The sequence below is a fragment of the Sorex fumeus genome, unplaced genomic scaffold (genome assembly GCF_029834395.1).
Source record: "Sorex fumeus unplaced genomic scaffold, SorFum_2.1 ptg000021l, whole genome shotgun sequence".
Lineage (NCBI taxonomy): Eukaryota > Metazoa > Chordata > Mammalia > Eulipotyphla > Soricidae > Sorex > Sorex fumeus.
In genome coordinates, this window is record NW_026606078.1 from 10,923,584 (window position 1) to 10,940,091 (window position 16,508).

Sequence of the window (16,508 nt, forward strand, 5' to 3'; positions counted from 1 at the left end):
CATGGAGTTTTCGCCATTGTGGTCAGAAGATAATATAAATGATCTGAATTTTAATTGTATCAGTCCCTAATTATTCAGCCTAGGAACAAAACAGACAAGAATCCATAACATATGATAAATGATTATATTTTTATTGAGGGAAAATAAGTACATGAACGAGGGAGTTCAGACTTTTAGCAGACTCAGGGAACACAAGCGATCTGGGGAAAGAGTGTGGGAGTTGAGGTGAAGATGATGCACTTGGTGGCACCTAAAGGCCCTAAGAACACTCTGAATGGGCCACTGTCTGCTCCACAGTGGTGCCGTCATGCGTGACCACGTAGCTGATCGCACGGTAAGATTGCCACTTGTTGGGCGTCAAGCTCAGGTAGCTGCTGGCTACATACTTGTTGTTGCTCTGTTTGGAAGGCTTGGTGGTCTCCACGCCCTCCTTGATGGGGTTGCCATCTCCCTTCCAGGTCACCGTCACAGAACGGGGGTAGAAATCGTTCATCAGACACACCAGTGTGGCCTTTTTGGCTTCAGTGAGCTCCTCCGAGGAGGGTGGGAAGAGAGTGACTGAGGGTCCAGACGTGGGCTGACCTGTCAAGAGGAAAAGGGTGGGTGAAGGTAAAACATGGGTTTGGTGGTTGAGAGTCCATAGAGGGAGCTCCTGGCCTCAGTCATGGGCGAACAGCTGCCTAGATCCAGATACTGGGTGGTGCTTGACCCCTGAGGACAGGCAGTGATGACTGGGATTGCTCTCCTCTGTTGAGACTCTCAGTGCCCTAATCTGGCAGTTTTGTCCTCTATTTGACCTGTTCACATTAGGCTCACTTGACTCTTCACCCTCTATGCCCTGATCCAGATCCTGTCAGCTGATCTGGTCCAGCTGGCATCAGTCTTGAGGGCTCATCTTCCCTCAGCACATCTGACTATCTGAGATGTTCCCTGAAATGCCCTCTTCTCATTCTCTCCCCTCAAGTCATCTTCAGGTGTGCAGCTTTCACCCTATATTTTCATGACAGACAGAGCTTCTTGCCCACACTCCTCTGATACCTTTCTGCAGCTTCTGACTCACCCCAGCAGTGAACAAAGAGGAAAAGGCACATCACCATGGATAATTGTCAAGGGAATCTGCAGTTCCTCTTTATGGTGAGAATGCTTATACCTGAGCTCTCAGAAATCTTTCTGAGAGCTCTTGCTTCCCCATGGAGTTATTCAGGGGAATGTCTCTCTGTTAAGGGGAACTGGAGGAGTGATGGAATCTGACTGTCCCCTGTCCCTAGGAGTCGAATGCGCACATCTTACAGGTATCTTTCCTCCCATGGTGATACAGTGGGGTTCCTGGGGTTCTGATGTATTCCCTTTCTCCTAGAGTTTCCTAGAGATGCCTCTCCATTCCCATGAGACAGGGAGAGCTTTCCTTTCTCATGGGAAGCCTTTCCTCCATACCGTGCCCTGTTTTCTCCTTCCTCAATTCCCCAGATCCAGGACTCACTTCAGAGTTCCCCTCTGGCCTCTCAGAACTCATAAGAGACATAACACGAGAGGCTGAGCCTTTCCATACTACATCCCCATCCCATGGTCCAACTGCCCTCCTAAAAGCCCCCAGACCCAGGAGTCCAAAGAAGAACGTTTTCGGAACAGAGATTTGCACGACAGCGTGAAAAAACAAGAGTGGGAAAATATCACTAATCCTTTTATAAGTGAGGGCGGAAGGGTGGGGGACTACACGGGACTCTACAGAAGGGCTGAAAGGGAAGATACAATAGATAAAGGTTGTAACCCCAGGCAGATCCCGGAAGGGCTGTAATGACAGAAAAACAAACACAAATTTCAGTGTGATGCCAAAGGAGAGGAAAGACATGGACTCAGTTGGGTCCCGGAGCCAAACACTTAACACAGTGATACATTCTTAAACACAAACTCTCTTTTCACTCAGCACCTCCCCTACCCCGTGACACCCCTCCCTGCCCCACCTGCAGCTGCATGGGAGCCCTAAGTCCAGCTTCTACTCTTAGGGGCTAGTCTGGCTGATGGGAGGTTTAGAGAAGTACCCACCTCCCCAGCTGAAATTTCATCTTTTGTATGGTAAGGCTCATGCCACCCAGTGATGGCAGGCAAGGATGTCTTACATCATATCATGTTCAGGTAATGTCTTTCCTGGAAGCAGCTGGACCCTGGTTCACCTTGTCTTGGGAATGTGATATGGAAAGGAGAAGTTCTGTTCACTGCACACACATGACAGAGCCTGTGCCCTCTGCAGAGTTGAGATCCTTGTGTAGGTTCACCATGCTAGGCCAATTCTTGTGAAAATGTCATGATGGCCATGGTTGCAGCAGATGATGGGCTTTTGTTAGTGTGCATGTGCGTTCCTATGGATGAGAATGAAAGAAGTGGTATGGGTGACGGTACCTATTAGCAAAAATTCATGTCGTTGTTTGAACACTGCAGTCATGGAATTACCTATACCATTCAAACTTCCAGATTCTTATGGAAGACAGACCTTGGAGGCCACTTCCGTGCACAGCTATATCCTTGGCACATTTCTAGAAATTCATTCTTGACGTTGCCTTTTGGGCAATCAAATTGGGTACTAGGAATCTCAAGCCTGTGTTGTTATCTGTAACATATAAGTCAGAAATGGATCAGAGAACAGAGTTGTTCTGTTGCCCAGGGTCCTGATATGGCCAATGTGGGAGAATTCTCCCAGGGGGGAATCTGAAGGGCAAGGATGCATGTGCATGGATTCAGGTGCCTGGTGTGACTCTGAAAGGGTCAGGTAGAGGCAGAGAGCACAAGAAAGAAGACCCTTAAGCAAGGCTTAAGTTTTGAGAATGGAGTTGGAGTATGTTCCATCAAGGGGCCCAGCTGTGACAGCAATATAGGTTTAGTGGCCCATAGTTATGACATCTTCAGGGAAGTATGGAAAAGCTTCTGAAGCATACAAGGTCATATATCAAATGTCCTTGTGCAGGTTAAGACACTGCCAAGGCCTACAGAACAAGTTAATGCCACAAATCCCAATATTCCTAAACATGTTGACTCTCCTGAACCAATTAAGGACTCCTGCAAGACTCTTTAAGCACCAAGATTCCTGTTACTAGTCCTGGGAACTTGAGGTGAGACTGAGAAGTAAGAAAGGCTGGGTTTCTGTTTTCATGTGTCTGGTCATGGTTAAGTTCAAGGTAACCTAATAGGGGGTTGGGATCTCAAAAGTGAGAATGTTGAATTTTGGAGTCAGTTCTGGGCAGAATTGTGAGGGAACCGGTGATATAACCAGAATAAGATGGTATGAAAGACTTAGTTTAGAGTGTTATTGAACAGAGCTTGGAAACTAGTAATTGTACCACGGAGCACTGTCCTCCCATTGTTCATTGATTTGTTCGAGTGGGCAACAGTATTGTCTCCATTGTGAGATATGTTGTTACTGTTTTTGGCATATCCAATACACCACAGGGAGCTTGCCACGCTCTGCTGTGCTGCCCAGATATTCTTGGTAGCTTGCCAGGCTCTCTGAGAGGGAGAGAAGTAATGAATATGGGTGGGCCATGTGCAAGGCAAATGCCCTACCACTGTACTATTGCTCCAGCCATATACCAGGACGGAGAGTCAAAAGTCTAAGATTGATCTAGATCATTCAAACCAGGATTCTAGAGAATGGTTTCTGGATCACTGGCTCACTGTGGCCCCTCTCCAGTTGTACTTTTAAACTGGTGTCCAACTTGATGGCTGGAACATTCAGACTAGGTCTATACTAGTGGTATCCTGACACTTCTTACCCTTTCCTTTACTTTTCCAGCTAGTTGCACTCATGAAATTACCTATACCAGATTTCTGGGAAGCTAGGGTAGTCCATTGACAAGGCCTAAAATGACTGGAGCTGTAAGGGAACACAGATGATGTGAAACAGTCCCCTTTGAGACTTATTCCAACCAGCCTTTCCCCAAGTCTCAGTCTAAGATGGGAGGGAGCTTAGAGTTCTGGATGTCAACACTATTTGACTGACCCCACTATGGGATGGATAATTGAGACCCTCAATAGGGGAGGGGATCTTAAAGCCGCTTTCTCAACAATTGACCTTAATGTATAGAAAGCCCAATTACTGGATCCAAAATATTGTCCAAACCTAATGTTGCTCTAGGCCACCTACCCTTTCTTCTAGGGTCCTGACTCTTTTTCTCTGATTTACTCATAAACCCAAACCCCCACCCTGCCCAATGTCACTCAAATTTGCCATGGAGAGAGGATTGTACCCCAGGTCCCTGCTCTGCCTGATAATTTCCTCCTCTTGGTACTTGAACCAGTGGCATGTAGTACTCATTGTTGTGGTTGGAGGATAATATAAGTAATCTGAATTTTAATTTTATGGGTTCCTAATGATTCAACCTATGAACAAAAACAAAGAATTCACATCATATGATAAATGATTATATTTTTATTGAGGGATAGTAGTTACATGAAAGAGGGAGTTGAGACTTACAGCAGACTCAGGGAACACTTGGGATGTGGGGAAAGTGTTTGGGAGTTGAGGTGAGGATGATGCACTTGGTGGCACCTAACGACCCTAAGAACACTCTGAAGGGGCCACTGTCTTCTCCACGGTGCTGACTTCGTGAGTGACCAGGCAGCTGATCGCACGGTAAGATTGCCACTTGTCGGGCGTCAAGCTCAGGTAGCTGCTGGCCGCATACTTGTTGTTGCTCTGTTTGGAAGGCTTGGTGGTTTCCACGCCCTGGTCGATGGTGGTGCCATCTCCCTTCCAAGTCACCGTCACATGACCGGGGTAGAAGTCATTCATCAGACACACCAGTGTGGCCTTTTTGGCTTCAGTGAGCTCCTCCGAGGAGGGTGGGAAGAGAGTGACTGAGGGTCCAGACTTGGGCTGACCTGCAAAGTCGGGTGTGAGACAAAAGATGAGAGGTTCAGAGTCCACTGAGCCCAAGATACTCGTGTTTGTGTTTGCGCTATCCACACCAAGGAGTCAGACCTGACCAAAGAGCTATGAGGAGACTCTGAGTCTAAGGATACTTAGAAGGGTGATGGCCAGGTGTTCTGCAAACAGCTCTCAACTTTCTTGGGAAACTCTCCTCCTCACCAGCTCCCATTGTCTTTCCTGAAACTCTTGTGGGCCCTGTTTCCTGCATAACTGGCTGAAGATCACTCACTTGCCTGTGCTTCTCAGGGGTGAGATTTCTGTCCTCAGAATGAATGAATTGGGGCTGGAGTGATAGTACAACGGGTTGTGCTTTTGCCTTGCATGCGACCTAACCCAGATTTGATTCCCACCATCCCATATGGTACGGAGTACAGCCAGGAGCAATTCCTGAGTGCATGAACCAGGAGTTACCCCATTCATTGCTGATTGTGACCAAGAAGCAAAAACAAAACAACAACAAAAAAAGAATAAATTGAATTGAGTACCTCACCAGCCTTCTTGTCTTTGGGTATAGTCTACTTGGCGTCCCTTCTGCAAAGTATCACTAGAGATTTTGTGCTATGGTATCTGCCATTCTATGTGCAAGGAACCCTACAGTGTGTCATTTCATGGACCTCCACCAGCTTTCTGACTTTCAGCACCGACCCTTCTCTCTTCCTTCTGTCCTGCAGGGTTTCCTGTCTTCTCGATAACCTCACGGCTCTCCTGATTTTTCCACGAATCAGGGGAGTGCATCCACCCTTGAATTCCCCAAGATCTATAACCTACATCTCATAAGCCTGGGCAACTTCCTTGTGCCTCTAACCCATGTCACCATTCTTTGTTCTGAATATTCTGTGCCCCAAAAAAACCTCCCTTTGGTCACAATCTTAATATTCTTTGTCCTCTATTCTCCCAAGACAATTTAGGCAATTCTCCTTATTTCCAGAGAGGTCAAGTTTTCCACTACAAGCACAGATAGGAGAAAACAGCAGAAAATGTTGGAATCAAGCCTGACATTGGGGCATCTTCTTGATGTCTATTCCTCTGTCTATTCCTCTCCCTCCAAAGAAGGACAGGTGGTGGCGAGAGACAAGCAGCACAGTCTGAGCAGGACAGGGAAGGGATCAGAGCCTGAGATTCTGTTTGCAACATTGAGCACATTGAGAGAGGCACACAAAAGGATGGGGAAAGGAAATAAAACAGAAAATATAGCAAAACCCTTGAGAAGATCAGGGAATTGGGGAAGCAGATGTCACTCACCAAGGACAGTCAGCTTGGTTCCTCCGCCGAACACCCAACACAGTGACAAAGTCTCATACAAAAACCCTTCCCTGGGATGACCTGCCCCACTCTATATTATAAACACCCCCCTGCAGCTGTGTGGAGGAAGTTAGGCAGCAGTGGGACCACACACCCTCCAGCCTCCCTTCCTAGCACATGTAGGACTAGTGTCTGCAGCTAGAGTGCCTGCCTGAAGCTCTATCTCCCAAGGCACCTTAAAGAGGCTTACGTTTCTCTTGCTAGTACATTTCCCTCCTACAGTTGTCCTTGACAAAATAAACTTAATACAGTGTATTTTTGTCACTGCATGGTGAATGTCCAAATAAGGGGCACAGTGTCACTCTAGGGAGATAAAACTAGATCTTTTCTAGAAGCCAGCGGTTAGTGGATGTCCTCTATTCCATCCCACACCCCCATAGTTTCTCAGGGAGAGGTGAATTTTACTAAAGGCCAGTGGTCCTTGAAATCTTCCCACTAAACACAACATTGAAAAATAACGTGGCTGGGGGCTGGAGCAGATAGGCGTTTGCCTTGCACGCGGCTGGCCCGAGTTTGATTCCCAGCATCCCATATGGTCCCATGAGCACTGCCAGGGGTAATTCCTGAGAGCAGAAGCAGCAGTAACCACTGTGCTTTTGGCCCCGTGTGACCTCCCAAAAGCAAGAAAATTAAAATAAAGGAGCTGTACCTTCCTTTGGAAAATTCTGAATTACAGCATTCCTGGTTAGTGGGGCATGATTTCACTTCTCACTCTCCAGGTTACCCTGAGGACCATCTAATCTCTGACTGCAGATGGTCAAGTGTATGATTGTTGTTGTGCCTTGTTGATAGGTCAGACCACAGCAGCCCCTGACAAGGGACATTAATCACATATTCCATGAAAAGAGCTCATTGTGCCAATTCCAGAGTGGGGAAGAAGATACACAAATAATGGAGAACTGTTTGACTCGAGGAAAACAGGAGCCTAAGGTTGCCAGGGTGATATTAGGTCAACCAGGAACTACCCAAAGAAGTTCTCTGAGGAATAACACATCCATCATTTTCCACCACATTGCCATCATCCCTTGGAGGGTAACCACAGTAGATATTGAAAACTAATAGATTCACACTCTACTGTTGGCATGTTATGAAAAATTAAGTGTTGATTGACTTCAGGTTCAATATCCTTCAAGTGAGGCCTCAACTACCTACCAGGTCATGTTGAAATCAGCTTCCTGCTAGGTCACTGTGAAGTTGATTCTGACTACATCCGTAACAACATATACTCAGCTTTCATCTACCTCAGTTTCACCCCACGTTTTCAGTGGTAATGATAGGAACCTTAGTGTCTCAAAGAGTGTCCCTGTGTCCCTGAGTTGTTCGTAAGAGTCAAAGATACTTGGAAATTGACAACATGTTTTATAATAGATTGAATCTCCTCCACTGGACTTGTCTGTGTTTTACTATCCAAGTTATATTGTGAAAATTTGTGAACTGTCCTATTTAATGATATATGGGACACAATTCATTTCTCCTTGACTCCTTGAGTTTCCTATCTCTCTCATTTCCCATCTCCTTTCCAAGAAGGTCTAATCCAGTTGTCTGACCTTCAGGAAACATTCTGATTCTGGTTCATAGTTGCCAATGACAAACAGGATTTATCTGGTGTCTAAAAGATTGAATTAATTGGATGACGTAGATAGGACCTCCGTTCGGAACTCTCTTCAAACCTTTAGCAAAGCCCAACGACACTGCTGTATATAAGGATACACATAGATGTCACATAATAAATGATTAGCTCTTTATTGAGAAGCAAAAGTTACAGGGAGAGGAACTCACATGGTCTGAGCTGACCTAGGGAAGGTATATCAGGGTTTCAGGTAGAAATATGGGAAATAGGGTTTGTGGGTGAGGAAGGCCCTTGAGTGGATTTTCTCAAAGGCCTAAGAACACTCTGAAGGGCTCACTGACTTCACCACAGTGTTGACTTCATGCTTGACCTCACAGGTGTACGCATTGTGAGATTTCCAGTTGTCGGGCGTCAAGCTCAGGTAGCTGCTGGCCACATACTTGTTGTTACTCTGTTTTGTTGGCTTGGTGGTCTCTATGCCCTTTTCGATGGGTTTGCCATCTTCCTTCCAGGTTACCGTCACAACACCCGGGTAGAAGTCGCTCATCAAACATACCAGTGTGGCCTTTTTGGCCTCAGCAATCTCCTCAGAGGAGGGCGGGAAGAGAGTGACTGAGGGTCCAACCTTGGGCTGATCTGCAGTGGTAGGTAGGAGGAAGTAAGGTCAGAGATGGGTTATCTATCATGAGAACTCCTGTGCTCGGTGGTGGTCATGGGTATAGGCTTCTGAAGATTGATCAGGACCATTTCACTAGCAGGGTCCAAGCCAGGGAGTGTGTGTTGGGATGTTCCTCAAAAGAAATCTTCCAATCTTCCCTGGATACCCGAGTCTAAGTTCTTGTCAACACTTTTTTGTGGCAACCTCTTGACCTCTTTTTATGCCCCATGAACCTCCTGTGCCTGCTTCCTCTGACTGACAGATTTACTGTCACCAGAGGGAATCAAATGGGCTTTCCACTTATAAAATCAATGTTTCTTACTTATGGGTATTTTCCCATATCTTTGAACTTTGGCTCTTTTTTTAAAAATCAAAGCAAAACAAACAAATAACAACAAAATAAACCCAAAGAACTAAATCTGCTAACTTTCCATGCGATAAGACTTTGACCTATTATAGAGCCTATCTGCCTCTCCTCGGATCTTTTTATTCTAAAATTTATTTTGGCACCTCCAACCAAATAAGTCACATCAATACAGCTTTCTTGCCATGGATTCTGCTGTCTTTGTTATAAGCACATGTTCATGGGCAAGTGAATATGTGTCCTGAAGATACTCAGGAACTTACCTTATCCTCACACTAAGGATCTTTCTCCCAGCTTTTTGGCATCTACACTATTCTTCCACCCTATTCTGTCCTGATATCCTCAGGTGACCCTTGATTGTAGCCTAACTCAGGACTCTGCACAGCAGCCCTCCACATAACTGGGGAATCCTTTATCTCCTACAATGTTACTATTCCCTGGTGCCTAGTCTCAAAGGCCTATAGTCAGTGTTTCCCAAGCATCATCTTTTTATATTCTAGATCCCTCTGAGATATCCTCAGGGTCATTCTCTCATTTGTCCTACTTCCCTCTTCCCTTTGAGTCAGGAGCCCCTAAATGCTGCTCAGGGATAAAGCAGATTCATTAGGACCCAAATAGGGGAAACTAAAACAAAGCAATTCTAAGGTGCCCCTAGATCCTGGAAAAAAGGTGTTTCTCTATAAAACATCAGCTCCAACATCTGCCTCTGACCTCAGAGGTAAAGGAATAAAGATTATCCACTGAAGTAAGGGTGAGAGATAGGCAGGTGAACACTCCCCTGCAAGTCCCCCAAGTCTGGGGATTGGGATTCACAAAAGGCTTTGAGAAGACACAAAAAGAATTGGAAGCAGTGGAAAATCACACAAACATCAGAGAGAGTAGGGGAGGAGAGACTTACCTAGGACAGTCAGCTTGGTTCCAGCGCCGAACACGATACACACTGACACAGGCTGTAGCAAAAACCTCTTTGTGGGATGCCCTGCCCCACCCACTAGAGCTCAACCACAATCCAGCTGTGATGGAAGAAATCAGGCCACAGGTTGATGTCTGCTCAGACGGGGACCACTTTTCTCCTACTCCCCAACAGATAACATGACAGAGGGCCCCAAGTTCCAGCAACAGGATTCTTGAAAGCAATTCTCCCAGAGGAAGTTAGTATATGATTGGTTATTCCTATATTGTCTCCTTGGAACTAGAGGAGCTGGAGGAACTAGAGGAACTAGAGGAAATTTTTGTCACTGTCAGTGGAGTTAAAGAGAAATGGATAGGACATCTCATCTATTGATGTTCAATCAGCCTAATTCCTTTGTGAAACCATGAACTGAGAAGGGAAGCTCTCTTATCTCTGCTACTTTCCAGGAAATGGCAGTTTGGTCTGTGTTCAGGAACCTCTAGAACCTTTTTTTTTACCACTAGAACCTTGATATTCCCACAACCATCACCTAGAGTGACTCAGATTTTTCTTCCTATGGATATACTGTACTGTTGGGTATGAGTCTGTAAGGTGCCATATGAAATATTAGGTCTTTTCTAGGGTTATCTTAAAAGAACTTTGCCACCCACAAAATCTGGTCTCCTTTTGGGGAGGGTCAGGTGTATAATTATTATTTTGTCTCGTTCAAAAGGAAGCCATGAACTGCATTCTGACTATGATCTTAAATTTAACTTCTTAAGAAAGAGAACCCAGGTCAGTGACCAATTCCAGTGTGGGGCAAGGACATCACAGGTGAATGAGAACATGTTGTCAACCAGAAAGAAAGAATCCTAGAGATACATGGGGTCATATTAGGGCATCTAGGAGCCACCATAGGAAGCTCCCAATTGAAACCAGAATGCCACCATCCCTAGAGGATAATCACAGAATATAGAAGCAGGCTGAAGTATTCACATCCCAAAGTCAGCATGCTATGAAACATCAACTGTTCAGATGAGGAGATGGTTGAAACCAACTTATCATTCTAGGCATGTTAAACAAAGGAGAGACTATATTCCTTATTTATTTATTTTTTTACTAGATATGAGACAAATTGCCAGATGGTTGAAGAGTAAGGACACCTGCCCTCCTTTCCAGAAATATTGCAACCTTCTCCAGAAAGATAAGACAGAACTGAAATACCAGACTCTTTCATTTCTTCCATCTCTGCAGGCACATCTGCTTGCTACATTTTCCAGGTTCACATCCATACCCTCTGCCCATAACTCTGCTCACTGCTGTTTGTACCCTGAATTGCATACTGTGTATTCATCACACATCATGCACTTATACCAACTACAGTGAACAACAGACGCTGGGGTCACTCTGATTACTGCCAATAACATGCTACTTATAACTGATTTCCAGCTCCAGTCAGCTATCACACACAACATTCCTCTCAAAAAGTAGTAGCAGTGGTAAGAAACCATAGAGTCTTAACACTTAAGCATACGAGATGTAGGGTCAAGGTTGCATGGAAAATAGCCCTATAATCCACCCAAGGCTTCAAAAATCACAAACCAGAAACAGAAAAGAGTCACTGGAGGAAGACCTGTAGGAAAGGAAAAGAACAACAATCAGCCTAATCCCTCAGAGAAATCTCAGAGGGATGAGATTCACTATCAGGATACAACAGACACAATGGGGAAGCTACGTAGAAGTCTGCCAAGTTCAATGAGGGAAGATAATAACATCGAGGGTGTTACCAGTATCAACCAGCTCTATAACCTCTCAGATAAATTAAGAATTCAGTGATGGTATCTATACACAATGAAATATTACTTGTCTGTAAAAAAGAAAGATGAAGTTATGCAATTTGTCACTACATGGATGGAACTGAAGGGTATCATTCTGAGCAAAGTCAGCCAGAAGGAGTTGGACAGGTACAGAATGAGCTCTCTTGTACTTGGGATATAAAGACACATGATAAAGGAATAACTGTCAAAAGCAGCAGAACCTGAGAACTAAGATGGGGAAAGAGAAAAAGAGACCGGGATGGGCAGGGGATGACTCAGTGGCAGAAGTGGTTTCAGGGAAAGGAAAACCCTAAGGAAATGCTGGAAGGAAGCAGACACTAGTGGTGGGTGTGGGGTTGGAATGTTATGTTTATGAATCCCTGTCATCAACAGTATTGTAAATCATGGTGACTACAATTTAAAAAAATGTTATCTCATGGTGACTCAATAAAAAAGAATAAAATAATTCAAAAAATTGTGGGGTCATACCCAGCTCAGGGGTTAGTCCTGGCTCCGCACTCAGGAATTACTTCTGAAGGTGCTCAGGACACCATATGGGATGCTGGGGATTGAATCTAGTTGGCCATGTGCAAGGCAAATGTCCTACCTGCTGTACTATTGCACAAGCCCCTAAAATAAATTTTTTAAAAAAAAAGGAAATCAATAAAAAATTAACACTTACAAACTGAACAAAATTAATTAATTAAAATTTTCTAACTCAAAGTGTACATTATAGGCATTAAAAAAGAAAGAGGAGGTCAGAGATATTTGAAAAAAAAAAGAGGGGCCAGGAAATAGTAGCAGATAAAGTGCTTGCCTTGCACATGGTCTACTACAGTTCAATCCCCAGCAGACCGTATTAACCCCCTAGTCCAACCAGCATTCTTGAATGCAGAGCTAGGAGTAATTCCTGAGCACCACAAGGGGTTACAAAAAAAAAAGAATTGAATATTGTAAGGGAGCAACTAGTGGTCAGAGAAGAATTGGAGATTAATAGACCTGAGCTTGGGGGGTAAGGGGTGGAGACTATAGGACATTAGTGGAGGGAAGTGGGTACTTTGTTGGTGGGTATGGTGTTGGGAAGATATGTGCATAAAAGTATCACTAGCAGTGTTAGAAATAACAGTATCTCAATTAAAAAATGGAGGAAAGTAGCTAAAACATTCCTATGATGCATCCTTCCCACTTAATGGAAGAAGTTATTAAACATCAAAGTAGTCAATGCCACTCGAAGATTGTCAATGCCACATGAGTCCCTGATAAAAAGTACACAAGCACCATGGAAGTCAGTTTTGCCAAAGTCCAACATGCAGCTTCACTGAACATGCCATAACCATGAAGCAGGAATATGAGACCAGAGAAGCACCCACATACAGCCTGGGAGGCTGTGCCTGACTGAGAAACAGTCCTGGGACCAGCAACTTCACCCCTGTAGCTGCTTCCAATTAAGGCAGAGCTAGAGCTATTTGGGAGTTATTTATGGACACAAAGTTTTAGCAAAACATCTATCACACAATTCCAAACCATAACCAATATCATTATAATGGAAAACCACATAATAACAATAACATCAAGTAGAGACTCCGGTAAGCACAACAGTTATGAGGCATTTGATTAAATTGTATTCTTGATATTTATGAACTATTTAAAATTTCTGTGTAGATCTGATAATGATAATGGTTGTTTTTAGAGCATATCTTTCATTGAAAGTGAAATATTTGGACATAAAAATATGAAATCCTGGATTTGCATCATAAGAACATTGCACAAAGGAGGAATTTTTCTGTGGTGGATGTGTAAGCATCATCACTGAATTGATTATTTGGAACTTGTTATAAACAGGTTTAATAGACTTTTTCAACCTATGAAAGCATAGGGATTTTTTATTCCTCCGTTTCATTTTTCTTTGTTAAAATATTAGAAGAAAATCTTTGGAGACAACTTTGGTACTAGTAGATTTTTAAGTTTAATTATTAGGAGCGATAGCACAGTGGGTAGGGTGTTTGCCTTGCCGTAGCTAACATGGCTGACCCGCGTTCGATTCCTCTGCCCCTCTCGGAGAGCCTGGGAAGCTACTGAGAGTATCTCGCCGCATGGCAAAGCCTGGTAAACTACCCGTGATGTATTCAATATGCCAAACACAATAACAGGTCTCACAATGTTACTGGGCCCGCTCAAGCAAAATCAATGAACAATGGGAGGACAGTGACAGTAACAGTGACAGTTCAGATCACATATTTACAATAATGCCAACATGTACGGTTTTGATGTACAGTTACCTAACTCACCACCACCAAGGTGCCCAAGATCCTCCACCAGTGTCCCAAAATATACCTTATCATCGCCTCCCACTCACTTGCTATTCTTAAGTTCTGTTTCCTAAGTATTCCAGGATCAAGAGTCTTTTATTGTTTGATACTTTATATCCCATTGTTTGATTTCTTTATATACCACATATGAATGAGATGTCATACTCTGCTTTATAACCATCAGGGAAATTGAGATCAGAAGCCCCTGTGTGCTGTTTGCTCATTTTCACTTCAACACTAAGATCTATTAATGGGGCCAAACAGATGATTTGAAACACTACTACCCCTAACCCCTTTACATATTATGATTTGGTTGTAATATGTTGCTTTTGCCTGAGAATTCCCTTTTTATTTAATTTTAAGTCCCTGAACTGTTTTGGTTGTCTGATAGCTCTGGTGAAATGCGATTCGAGACTCCCTGTCCTAAGGGCTAATCCCAGGGTCTTAAGGACACAGAGTCTCCTGGGCCTGTATCTCTGTAGACTGGCAATTCCTGCTGTCAGAAACCTGGTAGTGAAGTTAGATTATGTAGTCCTGTAGAACCTGAATTTGCCATAGCCCTCAGACAGGTCACATTCACTTTGTCTTCAGCTAGGCTACTCCCTTCCAACTCTTCTTCATCACTTAATCACTTAACTTCCCGTTAGTCGTCGATTTGCTCGAGCGGGCGCCAGTAACGTCTCCATTTGTCCCTGTCACGTGCTAGTGTAGCCCAATGGCATCTCTTCGCTCCGGGAACATGGAGGGCCTCAAACCGATTGTTCATGATCTTGACAAAGAAGTCTGACCATCTGGTAGGTGGGCGGCCACGCGGTCTCTTGATATCCCGTGGAATCCAATCAGTAACAGCTCTAGTCCAACGGTCGTCTTTAAATCTCATTACGTGACCAGCCTGGCAAGCTATCCGCTGTGTATTCGATATGCCAAAACCAGTAACTACAACTGGTCTCATTCACCTTCCAACTCTAATCCTGAATTTCTACTGACTAGCCTTCCCTAAGATATGACTGGATGTCCATTCTCTGCCCAGTTTAATGCCCTCTCCCATGAATGCATTTTTCTCAGCTCACCCCTTATTCATGCTGACATCAGCTCAGTACATTAGACACTCTGACTTCTGTCAACACTGAGGGTCCTGGTAGGTCACCTTGAATTTGAGCCCGTCTGTCAGAACATAAGCTCAGGCTTCTTATGCCTCAGATTCATCACAAGTTCTCAGTCTTAGTAGTAGGAATATTGATGCCTTTAAAAGTATTCCAGAGTCCCCTGAGTTTTTTTTATGATTGTCAACAAATTTGGGTAATTATTAGGCTGTATGACATTGGATTCTTCTGTAGAATTTGGTGTTTTTTATGGTAACATGCACTACTAGTGTTTGAAAATTTTCTTTATGTTTGGCAGTCTTCAAACCTTTCCACACCTCCCTATTGATATCATGACCACATTCCCCTAACACATTGCTGTCCCCGCTGGGTTCTTTAGTAGAACTCCAGCTCCACTCCTTAATCCTGGGCCACCTTTTGAGATTTTCTTCCCTCATGTTGCTCTAGATGTTCTTCTCATTTTTCCCTGATTCTCTCTTAAAATTCTCATTCTCTTGTCCCTTCCCAGGAAGACAGGATTGCTGCACACATTTTCTGGCTGTGTAGCACATAACATGAGTTTCCATTAGGGTGGTTGGTGAATAAGGAAAAAAGAATCTCAACTGTAGCTGTCTGGTCCCTAATTACTGATGTTTTAACTCAGAGATACACCAAACTCATAATATACAACTGATGATAAATGATTAAGTCTTTTATTTGGGAGCAGTAATTACATAGAAGGGTATATGGGTAGGGGATTCAGGGATCCAGGTGAGATCTGTGAAAGGGTATCTGGGTGAGGAAGGTGACTTTGGTGGCATCTAAGGGCCCTAAGAACACTCTGAAGGGGCCACTGTCTTCTCCACGGTGCTGACTTCGTGAGTGACCAGGCAGCTGATCGCACGGTAAGATTGCCACTTGTCGGGCGTCAAGCTCAGGTAGCTGCTGGCCGCATACTTGTTGTTGCTCTGTTTGGAAGGCTTGGTGGTCTCCACGCCCTGGTCGATGGTGGTGCCATCTCCCTTCCAAGTCACCGTCACATGACCGGGGTAGAAGTCATTCATCAGACACACCAGTGTGGCCTTTTTGGCTTCAGTGAGCTCCTCCGAGGAGGGTGGGAAGAGAGTGACTGAGGGTCCAGACTTGGGCTGACCTGCAAAGTCGGGTGTGGGTCAAAAGATGAGAGGTTCAGAGTCCACTGAGCCCAAGACACCCATGTTTTTGTGTGGGATATCCACACCGAGGAATCGGTGCTGATCAAGAAGCTATGAGGAGACTGAGTCTGAGGATACTTAAAAGGGAGATGGGTCAGGTGTTCTTCAAATGGCTCTCACCTTTCCTGGGAAACTCTCCTCCTGACAAGCTCCCATTGTCTTTCCTGAAACACTTGTGGGCCCTGTTTCCTGCACAACTGACTTAAGACTGCTCACTTGCCTGTGCCTCTCAGGGGTGAGAGTTCTGCCCTCAGAATGAATGATTTGAGTACCTCACCAGCCTTCTTGTCTTTGGGTATATCCCTCTATAGTCAACTTGGAGTCCCTTCTGTAAAGTATCAGTAGTGATTTTATTCCATGGCATCTGTCTTTCTATGTA

General features: G+C 44.4%; 2 protein-coding genes and 1 pseudogene across 2 annotated transcripts in view; all 3 read right to left on the reverse strand.

The window, feature by feature from the left end:
- Positions 1-259: 259 nt before the first annotated feature.
- Positions 260-2,529, reverse strand: LOC130022819 (immunoglobulin lambda constant 1-like; annotated as a pseudogene).
- Positions 2,530-4,422: 1,893 nt separating this feature from the next.
- Positions 4,423-16,508, reverse strand: part of LOC130022925 (immunoglobulin lambda-1 light chain-like) — a 67,937-nt gene continuing 55,851 nt past the window's right edge. The window contains exons 3-4 of the mRNA XM_056113621.1: positions 9,714-9,755; positions 4,423-4,872 (exon numbers count right to left, since the gene is read on the reverse strand). Of these exons, the coding sequence (XP_055969596.1) occupies positions 4,550-4,872; positions 9,714-9,755 (365 nt within the window). The 3' untranslated portion in view covers positions 4,423-4,549. The remainder of the gene's footprint in view (positions 4,873-9,713; positions 9,756-16,508) is intronic.
- LOC130022924 (immunoglobulin lambda-1 light chain-like) overlaps positions 15,607-16,508 on the reverse strand; it is a 29,138-nt gene continuing 28,236 nt past the window's right edge. The window contains exon 5 of the mRNA XM_056113620.1: positions 15,607-16,068. Within this exon, the coding sequence (XP_055969595.1) occupies positions 15,746-16,068 (323 nt within the window). The 3' untranslated portion in view covers positions 15,607-15,745. The remainder of the gene's footprint in view (positions 16,069-16,508) is intronic.